The sequence below is a fragment of the Ursus arctos genome, unplaced genomic scaffold (assembly GCF_023065955.2).
Source record: "Ursus arctos isolate Adak ecotype North America unplaced genomic scaffold, UrsArc2.0 scaffold_28, whole genome shotgun sequence".
Taxonomy (NCBI): Eukaryota; Metazoa; Chordata; class Mammalia; order Carnivora; family Ursidae; genus Ursus; species Ursus arctos.
Genome location: NW_026622963.1, coordinates 20,412,408 through 20,424,829, shown reverse-complemented (window position 1 = coordinate 20,424,829; position 12,422 = coordinate 20,412,408). Strand labels below are relative to the sequence as shown.

The 12,422-nt window shown below is 50.5% G+C and overlaps 1 protein-coding gene across 4 annotated transcripts in view; it reads right to left on the bottom strand.

Moving 5' to 3' along the window:
* Positions 1–12,422, bottom strand: part of PCSK6 (proprotein convertase subtilisin/kexin type 6) — a 179,203-nt gene that overhangs the window by 56,062 nt on the left and 110,719 nt on the right. For all 4 annotated transcript variants that reach the window (XM_026510261.4, XM_048221121.2, XM_057303755.1 and 1 more), the window contains 2 exons: positions 11,526–11,643; positions 1,541–1,729 (listed from right to left, as the gene is read on the bottom strand). In XM_026510261.4, the coding sequence (XP_026366046.3) occupies positions 1,541–1,729; positions 11,526–11,643 (307 nt within the window). The remainder of the gene's footprint in view (positions 1–1,540; positions 1,730–11,525; positions 11,644–12,422) is intronic.

The window sequence follows — 12,422 nt, the reverse complement described above, 5'->3', positions numbered from 1 at the left end:
GCTTGGAGTTTGCACAGGAAACGAGAGCCCGCATCAGAGGACCTCCGATCTTTCAAGGAATGCTAGAAATCTGGCCTTTTAGATGAAATTTCTTAAAGTTCCAGTAACAGTAATTGCAACTCTGGATGCAAAAGAGCATAAGGCTCTGTCCTGCCAGGTGGCACTCTCAGACCGCTCACAGCCATTCTTGTCTCCTCCAGACAGAGGCAGAGGGTGGCCCAGGCCCACCCTCAGGAGGGAGAGACGCCCCCTGTGGCTCTTGTGCTACGAGGGTGGAAACTAACCGGGTAGGGCCTGAGCCTGATGGCCAAGCCCTGGGAACCCATGAAGCCAGGATCTGGTCGCAGGGCTGGTTCCAGGGCACCGATGACAAACTCAGGGCTGGCCCGCTGGCCACTGCCTGCTTGCCCCTCTGTGGGGCAGAGCCACCGGGCCGGGATAGGAGGGCAGGGCACGGCTCTGCACTCCTTCAGACAAAGGCCTGCATCTGCCTGTCCTCGCAGCAGGCCCATCTCTCTGTCTTCTGCCAAGTAGGGGTGGGGTGGAAGGGGGCTAAGATAAAGGGCAACTCCTGCTGGGTCCTGACCGGAAGCATTCACGCGACCCCCATTTCTGCACCCTACAGCCCAACTACGGCTGCCACCCCAGGCAGGTAACCCGAATGAGTCAAGCGGGCCCAGTGTGGGCAAGCAGGGAGTGGGGCCACAGCCCAGGGCACAGGGACGGGCAGAGGCAGGGTACCCCCTGAGGTGGCGGGGGACACAGTTCAATTGCCAGCTGTTTTTCAAGAGAAGCTGGAAATGCTAGCTTGTCCTGAAACCTTTCGCTTCCCTCTGCCTCTTAGCCCCAGTCCGTCTCCCCCTCCCCCAAGCTCCCATAAATCCCTTCATGCCAGCTACCTGCTGGCACGAATGTACCCAAGCACTTCTCCTTGAGTCTGACCTTGTGGAAGAAATGGCTCCATGGCTTTCCGTGAACTGTATGTGTAGCTCCAGAATTCAGAGCCTGTTTCTCGGGCCTTCGCTAAGCAGGGAGCCTCGCAGGCGCATGCGTGAGACTCCTGCCGAGAGCAGCCTCCGGGCCCTCACGCAAGCCATGGCTCCCGCGGTGCCTCCTGCCCACACAAGTTCAACAGCGCTACGTACAACTGGACGGCCGTGCGGAAGCTTCGGGGGGCGAGGCAGTCCTCCTCCGATACATGTTCCCATGTCAGATGCCGAATGAATACGATAAAAACGATCATCTGTGCCCTTGTAAGAGCAAGTAAGTCGGAGCCGGCATTCCGTAAACCTCTCCGTTAAACAAAGCAACCACAAACCCTTGTCAGTCCTGCCTGGAAACGAATGATTTCCAGGATGGTTTTGAAGGCCACGTTTCAGGTTGGCGGCCTTACGTGTGAACAGACGTCTCCAAGAGGAAGCTGCTGGAAGAACCAACCCGCCTGGGTGCCCTACGGGTTGGCTGTGACCTCGGGCTGGATGGGCCCTCCTGATAAGCCCCAGCCCCCCACCCCAGCCCTGCTAGGCCAGCCCGGCCTTACCTCTTTGCCAGGAGTTGAGACTTGGTTCCCGAGGGAGAAATGAGGTGGATCTGGAGGTCTCCCCGGCGTGGGTGGGAAATAGAGATGCGAGCCACCACGTGCTCCAGGTAGCCCACGCGCTGGTCTGAGTGGTCGGCACAGGCAGTGGTCAGGGTGGTGGTCCGAAGCGTCTGCACCACGGGGATGCTCCTGGGAAAGGAGGAAGGGGCTCAGGACTCGACTCCAGAAGCTCCTAGTCTTGCAGGTCGGCAGTGCATCCAGGCCTTCCCAGGGACCCCCAGGGACATCTCCAGCCCCTCTCGGATGCCCTACTCTTGCATGCTCCCATTGGAGCTATCTTGCCAGACCAGAAGATGTTTGCTGTTCTGAAACTTGCTTAGAGATTTAAAGAACGGCTTCTCATACAAACTCAGCTAACATACCCAGTGATTAGCCCCCTCAGTGCCCAGGAGCCGGCTGCTCTCTAAATAGCCTTTGATCAGTTCATGGCCTCAACTGCTGGGGGTGAGCAAGGCTTTAAAACCCTACTACGTTGTTTCAACGCCTGGCCTTGATAATATAAGTCACGATGATGAATAATAACAGCAAACATCTCCTGAGCGGACCGCATGCCGGGTACTAGACGTGACACTAGTCTGAGACTTTACAAGGATTAATCCATTAAGTCCAGAAAGAGGTCAAGGATCAAGTGCAAGGTCACAGAGCTACTGAGAAGCAGAGCTGGAATATGAGGTTCAAGTTCACTGCCTCCACTGTGCCACACTGTCCCGCCAGGATGCTGGATGTGGATCCTTACTTGTGTTCAAGACACTGAGGAAGAGGAGATCGACAAGGCTCCCCGGGGCCAGAGCGGGGTTTTTGTGCTAAATGCACCGGTCAAGGCTGTAGTGACTGGACCAGAGTCACGGAGGATGGACAGGAGCTGGTCCACTCCCTACTGCCATGCATGCAGACCGGGGTCCCCTCCCTCTCCTGTCCTCTGACAATTTTCTTAACAAAGTCAAGGCAGTTTTACCACATGGGATGGAATCCGAAATCTGAGGATAAGCATCAAGTCCCAATCATTCCTGAGTTAGTTCCGCCAGAATCTTCTAACCCTCCCGAGAGGAGGTAGATACAAAAGCCGCACCTGCATCCTGGCTGGGCACTCCCGTCTCTCCTGGGCCACCGCAGCTCGCCCACACCACTTGTAAACTGAGGAACGATCTCCTGCCGCCCAGCAGCCCATTAATAATTCCCCAATGCTCAGCCAGCGCTCGGTTTATTACGGGGAGCGCTTTGCTCATTATGCCCCGACTTTCCGCTCAGGAGGGGAGGCTCGAAGCGTAGGCTCAGCATCTCTCAGGAATTACATTGCTTGGCTCTACCGGGCCTGAGTCATAAAAAACAATCAAAACAGCTATAAACAGTGATGTAATTCCCTCGGAGACTCTGTAAATATTTGAAAACATGATTTGCATGCATCATAAATTGATTTAGAGATGCTGACTTCTTTCACTGCCTTCTCCCAAACTTTGCTGTCTGTGTTTACAGGTTAGCAGGCCCCCCACTCTGGCAGATGCAGACTCTTTCCTGGGCCCAAGAAGAAGATCAAGTTAAAGCAGAAACAAAGCCATCACAGAGTTTTAAAAACCTGCCCCATTCCTCCTCACACCTTTGGCCAGTGGGGAGGCACAATCACTCTGACCTAGAAATGGACCTGAAATCCCATCGAGGAATCCTTAATCCTAAGAATAAGGCACAGGATTTCAGAGACCAGCAACAGGGTACGAGAAACTGCAACCCCACCCAGCCCTCACCTGCCCACCTCCCTGTGGCTTGGCTAATCTGTTGACGTCGTGAGAAAAAGAAAACATCTCAAGGAGTATTAAATACTCCGTGAGATTATTAAAAGCTTTCTTGCATTTGACACTCTTATGTTTGCTAAGGGACTCTCGCTGCGAGGCCACCCGAGGTCAGAAAGCTGGGTTGGTCTACTGTATAGCTGCTAGGGGGGTGGCTGGCTGGGGGTGGGCAGCCCACAGCTCCTTCAGGGGTTAAAGCCTAGCCTGCTTAGATTTTCAAAGCTAAGACATAACCCTCAGCTGGGGGGCTAGCAGTCCCTTCCTCCAGGGAACAAGGCTAATTATAACAATTAGTTCTTATGAACTCGACAGTTACAGGCCACCAGACCCCCTCATTTGTGCCAAGTTCTAGGGGAGGGTGGGGAGCCCGGGACTGCCACTCACGGACAGTGAGCTGTTACCCTCTTTACATGTAGACAGCCTTCCCCACATTTTATTTCTGCTCCTGTTGGAACAAACAACCTAATATTCTAAATCAGGAGCTTTTACATTTCCTTAAAAAAAAAAAAGGAGGGGGATGGGGGGAGACTTGAAAATGTTTCAGGATAGTCAAGCTGAAATTTTTCTGTATTTTGGATAGAAACTCCAAGTAGAGGAGGGGAGCCCTAAAAACTAATGATGTACTGTATGGTGACTAACATAGCATAATTAAAAAAAAAAAAAAGTAGAGGGGAAGCCAAATATTAAAAGCCATCACTTTATAAGGAAAGAGAAACCATGGGGGGGGCGAAGTTATTCCCCATCCTACAGTTATTTCAAAGATAACACAGAAAATACAAGTCGACTGCAAGGCTGGTTTATTTTTTTAAACAACACGCGGGGATTATCTTTGTCCCACGAACATGGCTAGGTTGTACTTCAACCATGAAAACTGACTAAGAAAGATCTTCAAGTTCCCAAGGGTAACTAAAAATGTTCCACTGTGATTAAATTCTGGAATTGTTGTCGGTGTACGCCAGGCCATCCTCCTAGGACCCTAAAGGAACCCAAGGGGTTAAAAAAATCCCACAAGACCTACCTCCAGACCCAGTGATATTTAAGCTATGGAGACTGCCCTACTTTGAACCGATCTCTGAGGACAGACTTGTCACTTCCTGTTGAACCACATTTCAGACTTAATTACTGATACTCCAGATGTTCCTCTTTCATCCTGATGTCTCTTAAACAGCTCGCTTGTCCTGAGGGGGTGGAGGGTTCCCAGCGACAGGCATTGACAATAACTTCCTAGTAGCTCCGGACCGCGACTCCTTCGACCTCCTACCTCTCTCCAGTGTAACAGCATCTGCTATCTTGTAAATGTGTAGAAACAAGATCCCCATCAACTCAATTCGAGGCCCTCGCCAAATCACAAAACTCAGGCTCTTCTGGCATCAGAGTGAAATCCAGAGCCAAAGATAAATATTTTCAAGGACGGGTTTTCCCTGCTCTCTGAAAGTAGAGCATTCCTATGAAACCTGTCCCAAGTTGAGAGCGAAGGCAGAAAACAAAGAAGCAATTACCCTTCATTTATATGGGGGGAAAAACATGTGAGCGTTCCCAGATGCTAAAAAGTAACTTCTCTTTGGCTTTTCTGATACCTTAGGACACATCCTGCTAACGGAGGCACAGAATAAACCAAGCTAAAGCACAGATGCCCGCAGACACTGTTCAAAGCTCTGGCGGCTTGATGCTGAGATGCTGGGTGTAGTTCCCGGGGACCGAGTTTGGGGGCGCCACTCTCGCCGCTCAGGCACTTGCTGCCTTTATCACACACAGCTCGCTGCCAAACCCATGCTGAACGCTATTTTTGTTTTCTGTTCCTCTTTTGGGTAAAAGCAGAAATCTTCATCCGATTTCTTCTAGGCACTAAGACTTTTGTAAAGGCAAAGTGGTGTAAGGTGCGCTTTTAGAACTGGGGGAGACCTACAAACCAAGTGGCGGGGGAAGCAAGGAGGGAGGCGGATCGGTAGCTTATCAGTGGGAACCCTCCGTTGTTGCGCTTGTCTTTCTGCCCTGGCTGGGAACCCAGGACAAGCCAGTATTTCTCACTCCCACCTTGAAGACCTCTCCCCAGCTCAGTTACCAGGGCAGATCTGTGGTCTGGCACAGAGCATTTCCAGGGTAATGCCACCTTCCCAAGCTGCAGGGCTCGGGGCGAGAGCGGTCCAGGTCCTCATTAGACAATTCTGAGATAGTGCTGAGTGGGACACCCACGAGAATCGGAAGGAAGGCAGGGGTGCCCTTCCCCCTACCGTATTTGGCATCCGTCTTGGGAAGATGAGGCTGCTGCAAAGCCCAGGACCATTACAGTGGAAAGAACCAGAATGTCAACCAGGAAACCCTTTCGCAGACCTTCTAAAGGGTAATAAGTGGAGTGGAGAGGGGCTAACTGGGACAGACTTGTTCAATTAAACTCTATGAAAGCAACTGACTCTGTTGGAGAACACGAAGTGATCTGAATGGGGACAGTAAGAAGCTCCAGGGTCACCTCTTAGATCGGTGTTCTAGGATGAACATTCTCGACAGAATGGTCATAGAGTCTGAGGTAGACAGATTCCGTACACTTGTTATTCACATCGCTGACATTAGGGTTCTCCTTACGTGAAATTCCTTTCGATCATGAAACTACAGCACATCATTTAGGCTAGAAATAAAATTTAAAAAGAAAAAAAAGAGGCTAATCCAGTACATTAATCGAGACATGCTGTTCGTGATTAAGTTGTAAGGTGTTTTAATACACAGTCTTTAAATTTATATGCTTTTTTTTCTTCTGTGCAAAACAAGGGGCTGAATTAGCTGGCTCTGCCCATCCCATCCGGCTCTAGGATTCGATCTGATGGGGAGCGAAAAAGACAATACGATACACAGGCAATTCTCATTATTCACGATTCCGTATTTACAAATTCACCTCAATCAGCACCTGGGGTGCTTTTGTGATCACCTGTGGTTAGATGCAGAACTGCAAGATAGTGGAGTTGCCCAGTAAACACGTTCCCAGGTGAGGCCAAACAAGGTGACACTCTGCCTCCCGGTTTCAGCTCTCATACCGTGAACCAGTGTCCTTCCTATGATCTATTTTTAATGCCACGTTTTTTTCACATTTTTCTTTCTTTTGTTGGTGGTTTCATTGCTTAGAATGGCTCTGAAGCACACTGCCGAGGAGCCGTCTGGTTTCGTTAAGCGCTGGAAAGCCGAGATGCGCCTTACAGAGAAAACACGTCTGTCGGAGGAGCTTCGCACAGACAGGAGTTGCAGTGCTGTTGGCCTGACGGTCAACGTTAGTGAATCAGGCATAGATAGTAAATCAAATGCTTTTAAACAGAAACCCACATAAAGCAAAGTTATGTATGGATCAGTTGACAAAAATGCTGTGAGCAGAGGCTCGCAGGAAACTAACCCCGGAGGTCCCCCAGCAGCGATGGTTCTGTATTTGCGAATTCAGTGTTTGCGGTGACTTCACAGAATGTAACTACCGTGCATAATGAGAACTGGCTGTATTATTCAAATTCAGATATTAATTTTTGAAGTAAGCTGCATTTATAATTTGGGGGAAACAGGTTTGCAGCAAAAAATGAACTTGGCAGGTCAAGGGCTGTAGGAAAACAGGCAGCTTGCTAACATTCACCAAGTGTCTCCAGGGGTGGCAGGAGGCAAGACAAATATATGGACTCAGGTATGGTCACCCCACCACCACCCAGAGCAGGACAGCAGAGCGTGAGTTTTCTTAGGATACCCAGCCATGCCCTATGTAAGAATGACACGGTGGAAGAAGCCAGAAGCAAGGGCCTCGTATGGTATCCAGGAGTGCGCACTGTGAGATGTCCTGGAGAGAGTTGCTGGGTGGGGTGTGGGGACGTCCTGCACAGTAGTGCCAGAGCCCAAAGATAAGGGGGCTTTTAGGTTGTGAAAAGATGCTAAGCCAGGCTGTGTGAAGTTGGGCCATTGTGGGTCCCAGCCGCACAGGTCGTCCCCATCGGGACACAGGAGCCATGTGGCCTTGCCCGCTTGCCTAGCTAAGCGGCTGCAGACAAGACACCTGGGCCTGACCTCTGGGGTGCTGGCAGCTGGCCAAGGCTGGAGGAACTTCCCAGCAGCCAGAGCCAAGGTGATCTCCTGTCCTCAGGGCCGGTGTGCATAGCCGGCTGGGGACGCAAAGGGAAGACGGGGAAGGTGTCTCCTGGAGAATGTGCAGGTCACTCCATTTGGTTCGGTCCTGCCTGAGTTCCCGTGATGTGCTCCTTCCCAGGGGAGGCAAGGTGGGCTCCGGAGACAGGCAGCCTGGGGTAGCAGCTCAGCCCCAGGCTACTCCTCGACTCCTTTGTGCCTCAGTTTCTTCAATATATAAATGGGGGGAAAATCGTGTCCAAACTCCACACCCTTGGTGGGTGCTCTGAATGTGTGAGTACACAGGATGTCCAAGGACAATGTCTGGCACATGGTAAGTACCTGATGATGATCATTATCCATCATGCTTCCCTACGTATTTATAAGTAGACTTGTTACAAAGTGACCACCGCATGTGGTCTGGTTTAATGAAATTAATGTGCTTAATCCATAGTTAATTCTTGAACATCTATAAATATATGGTCTGGCCTACAGATGATTCTTAATATTCAAAGCCTTCAGGACTGAAGTATATTTTTGGGTCGTGTGAGTTCTTTAAATAAAAGACCAACCACACTAAGTCATAAACCCTGTCTGGACGGTTAACCTTCCAAAACCCACGAAAACTAAAGAGAACTAGATAAGGTCTTCCTGTTTGAAGAGACTCTGCTGTTGTTGCTGTGTTTCCAGCAGGGAGTAGAGAGTCAGGGATGTCAGACAATGTTTCATGGGAGTCTGGATTTTTAAAGACACAAGGGAAGTGTTGGCTAGAAACATCCTAAGGGTCAACGAAGATATTTAATGGCTGGACCTTTTTTTTTTTTTCATTTATAGGAATGATACTGACCTTGATTTTCTTTTCCAGTTTTAGAAAGGTTCTAAGTATCAATTTGATCCTATTCTGACACACAGACATAGTAATTTTGCTCAGGCAATAGAAAAGTTGTAAGCAGATTGAAATCCGTTTGTGCCCAAGACTAGGTAAGGATCTCTCCTACACGTTCTGGAATGTTACCAGGCATTCTCTTTTGCAAGAGTACCTGTCAAGTTGCAGATTTCCCCCTTGTTGTGCATGAAGATTTAGCATTCACGGACAGCTCCCATGATGCACTGTGGGTGCTGGAGAGCTGGGCCAGACACCGTGGCCTCTGTTCTGGGGGGGCTCAGTCTGTTTTGGGGTCAGGGGGTGACAGGCCGTGAAGAGATGGCTCAGCGAGATCTGGCTGCACCTTGGAACAGGGGGTCTGGCCCCTCTCGTTCCTCACCACCCCCACCCTTGCAGTCCCCTCTCTCCCCACCTCTCCAGGCAGGCTCCCTGACCTTCTCCAGACTCCAAGGGACTTCTAATTCTCTGTCAGGAGGAAGATCTAGACAGAGACAGGCTACACCGCAAACCCCACAGTCTTTGGATGTACAGTGTCCAGAGTGGAAATGCTGACCTACTGTTTGGGGTCCCTGTATTGCTTTTCTTTAAATTAAAGAGAATCAGTCATAGCTGCTTCCTGATGGGGCCCTTCTCGTGTGTCTGCAGTGGCAGCCCGGCTTCCCTCTGCTGTGGTCTTTCCTGTGCTGTTGGTCTTCTTGCTCCTTTTAGCCTGTGTGACTTGGGCTGGGGGTGGCATCGGACAGGGCGGTCCAGGAGAGGAACACCAACGGGGCCTGCGTGGTCATTCGGGGCCCAGTGGGTGCCATGCTTGTGTCTGAGCACAGGTTGGGGCAGCAGGTGAGCTCTGCAGAAGGGGTGACCCACGGATTCCTCCTGTGTGGCCGTGAGAACTATCTCCCTGAGCTGTGACCTAGCCCAGGAGAGGAAGGTCAGATTGGGGCTGAAGGGCAGGAGAGGACGGAGAGGTCACTGCTCTTCGTTCCTGCCCTGGCATGTGACCATCAACACCCAGGCCCTCTGACTCGCACTCCGTAGGACATTACTGTAAAAATGGCAGATGTGGCCACAACCTCCTCTAGGGCATCCATCCTTGACGCTCCATGAACACAGTTCCCTGAGCTTCACCACACCGGAGTGGCCCTTCTCCTCCCCCCAAGAGGAAAGAGGTAAACATACCACTTATACAGGTACACACGGATGGCCAGATAAAGAGGCTCTCTCTCTCTCTCTCTCTCTCCCCCTCTCCCTCTCTTTCTCTATCTGGAGGCCCTTATGTCCTTGGGAACAATCAAGTGTGCAGTGAAGCAAGGGCTTTGGGATAGCGGGCTGGCCGAATATTCTAGAAAGAGCCTCAAACCGCTAAATGTAAAGATAATTTTTCTTCCGAAACAGAAGTCTGATTCTTCCCCTCTGTTGGAATTTGCAGAGTCCTTTCTTCCCTCAAAGGACAGGAACAATGTCATACTGTATGTTACGGCCGGTTCCCTCAACCTGTGCTGTCTAGACTCTGTGTGCTTTCACTTAAAAAACAAAATAAAATAAAAATAAAAACAACCCTTCGCCACCTAGGCACCACTCTACCATCTTAAAACTATTTCTGGCAGGAGAAGAATGCTTCATTCAGGAGCCGCCCTGATGGGGAGACCAGTGGGAGGGAGGTGGGCCTGGACGTGGCGGCCTCATGGGGCAGGACCCAGCTCCCAGGAGCCCAGCATCCCCTTACCTGGAGTCTGATTCTCCATCTGCCGGGCATTTTCCAACAAGCAAAACAAAAGAAAGCAAAAGGCCTTCTAGATCTCAGAGAACCTCCCACTTTCTTCTGAATTGACAGACTAAGGCTCCCCAGAGAAGACAATGCTTGAAAACGTCAAGATTGAGATCTGCTGCCTGCCTACTGGCCCGTCAGGCCTGGGAGGGCTCACCCAGCAGTCAGCCTTCACAATTAGCAGCAGGATGCAAATGCAGTTTTTTAAAAGCGCCTTTCCTGGCTACCTATGCAACAAACACTTTCTGAATTCCTACTGCAGGCCAGGTGGCAGGGAGATACATTTTCCTCAACATTTTATGGCAAAAGAACATATTATAAGAGGTAGGTGCTTTTAAAGAAAAGGAGTATCAAAGGGAGTGAGCTGCATTTGCTGATAAAGCGAGGGTCACTTTTAATCACTGCAACATTTCTTTCTCCAAACGCACATTTTCCCAAAGGTAATAAATAGTTACAGCTAGAAAAAAAAAAAGCATTCCATTCTTTATCAGATATTGAGGCCTAGAGAAACACCATTCTCCTTCTTAAAAAGTATAGTGGCAATGGCAGAATTCAGAAGAATAATCTGATTTCTTCTCCTAATGGAGTCGGGTTCTTGCTATCTGATTTACTTTGCAGCTGTTTTTGTTAGTTTGTTTTTTAACAAAAATTTCAATGAACAAATGTATCCGATTTAGAACAACTCACTACAAAAGGCGATGCTGGGAGTGTCCGAACGGTGCAGAAAGGAGAAGCCAGCGTCCTACAGCACATGGCTCAAGGCTTGTTAAAAAACCCCAGTGCTTAAGCCTCAAGAAGGTTATTAAAGTCCAGATTCAAGCGATACAGAGGAAAAGTGCTCTGCACTTTGGATAATAAACCCCCTTCTGCATGGGGGAAGGGGCAGATGCTGCCTGTCCTGCTCATGGCTGAAGGAGTCACACGGCGGGCTCTCGGGACAGGCAGGACCGGGCTGCAGCTAGGGCTCCCACCTGACGGAGAGGTCACTCATCCCTGCTGCCGGTTTCACCCCCCTGGGCACGCCTGATCGCGGGTCTGGTCGGCTGCGCTAAATAGTCCCGGTAGGAATGTCTAATGCGAGGGACTATGGGCCGTCTGAGTCCCTACTACGGGGAGATCTATAATTGACAGGAAAAGGCCTCAAAAGAGCCACGAGTTAAGGAGTGATTCTTTTCCAGCTCCAGAATCCGTAAGAGAAAACGCAGACACGTCTATACACCTACTATCACGCACAACCCCCCCGACACACACACACACACACACACACACACACACACACACACACGTGTGCGCACCAATGGGCACGGGAACACGAGTGTGAACACCGCCCCCCGCAGTACCTTACAGCATAGTCGGATCCACACTGACAGTCCTGATAAGCCACGTGGTGTCTGAGCCGAGCCTCACCTGGGTCTCTTGTCCGTGGTGGCGACACACATGTGCTGGGCGGGCACTGCCGTCCACTTCTTCGCCTCCATGACCAGGGCTTCTGCGTCCACCAGGCCGAATCCATAGAGATGGCTGACTGAAAAGACAGAGCCTTCAGACCCCCTGCCCCCAGGAATGGAGCAAGGCTGGGCTGTCGCACTCTGCTAGGCTCCCACGCGGTGCACCGGGTCCATGACTGCCACGGTCCTGGGACAGACCACCTGTGTCACTGACGGGGGGCAGAAACATGGGCCATCTCCTGGAAAGCCCAGGTTGTAGCCCTTCGGAGGACTGCTCCAAGATCCCAGCTGCTTTAGCCTCCCCCGGCCTCTAGTCCTTCAAGTCAGGAATGCGGGCCAGGACACGTGGCCCATTTTGGTGCAGAATCGGAAAAAAGTGTTGAGAGGGCCTAGTACTTTCTTTTTGGGGGACAGGGATGGGTTCCCCCCCACGGAAGGGACTTGTCGACATCTGAGCTCCTCGAATCATAAACCAGACCAGAGAAACAAAAACCTGAGACCCTTTGATTCATGAGACCACAATGTGTAATAAATCAGAAAGCAAGGCCGGGCTCATCCTTTTTTTTTTTTTTTTTTTTACCATTTTCTTTGCCTGCTCAATTCCCAGGGTATTCTGGGAAAGTGGCATTGCTCAGAATGCAGACCAGGAGGGCTTGTGAGTTGGCCCGATCCAGTGTTTATCTGGGCACGGCAGGAGAGTTTCAAAGTTTAATTTAAGAGGCAGGGTCAAGAACGAGATACAATCTATTTTCCTATTTAATTAGGCCGACATTGAAATGTAGGTCAGCTCTTGTTACAGCATATACCACTACCACCAACACTCTTGCAAGACAAATGCATTAGGCCTGATCAATGG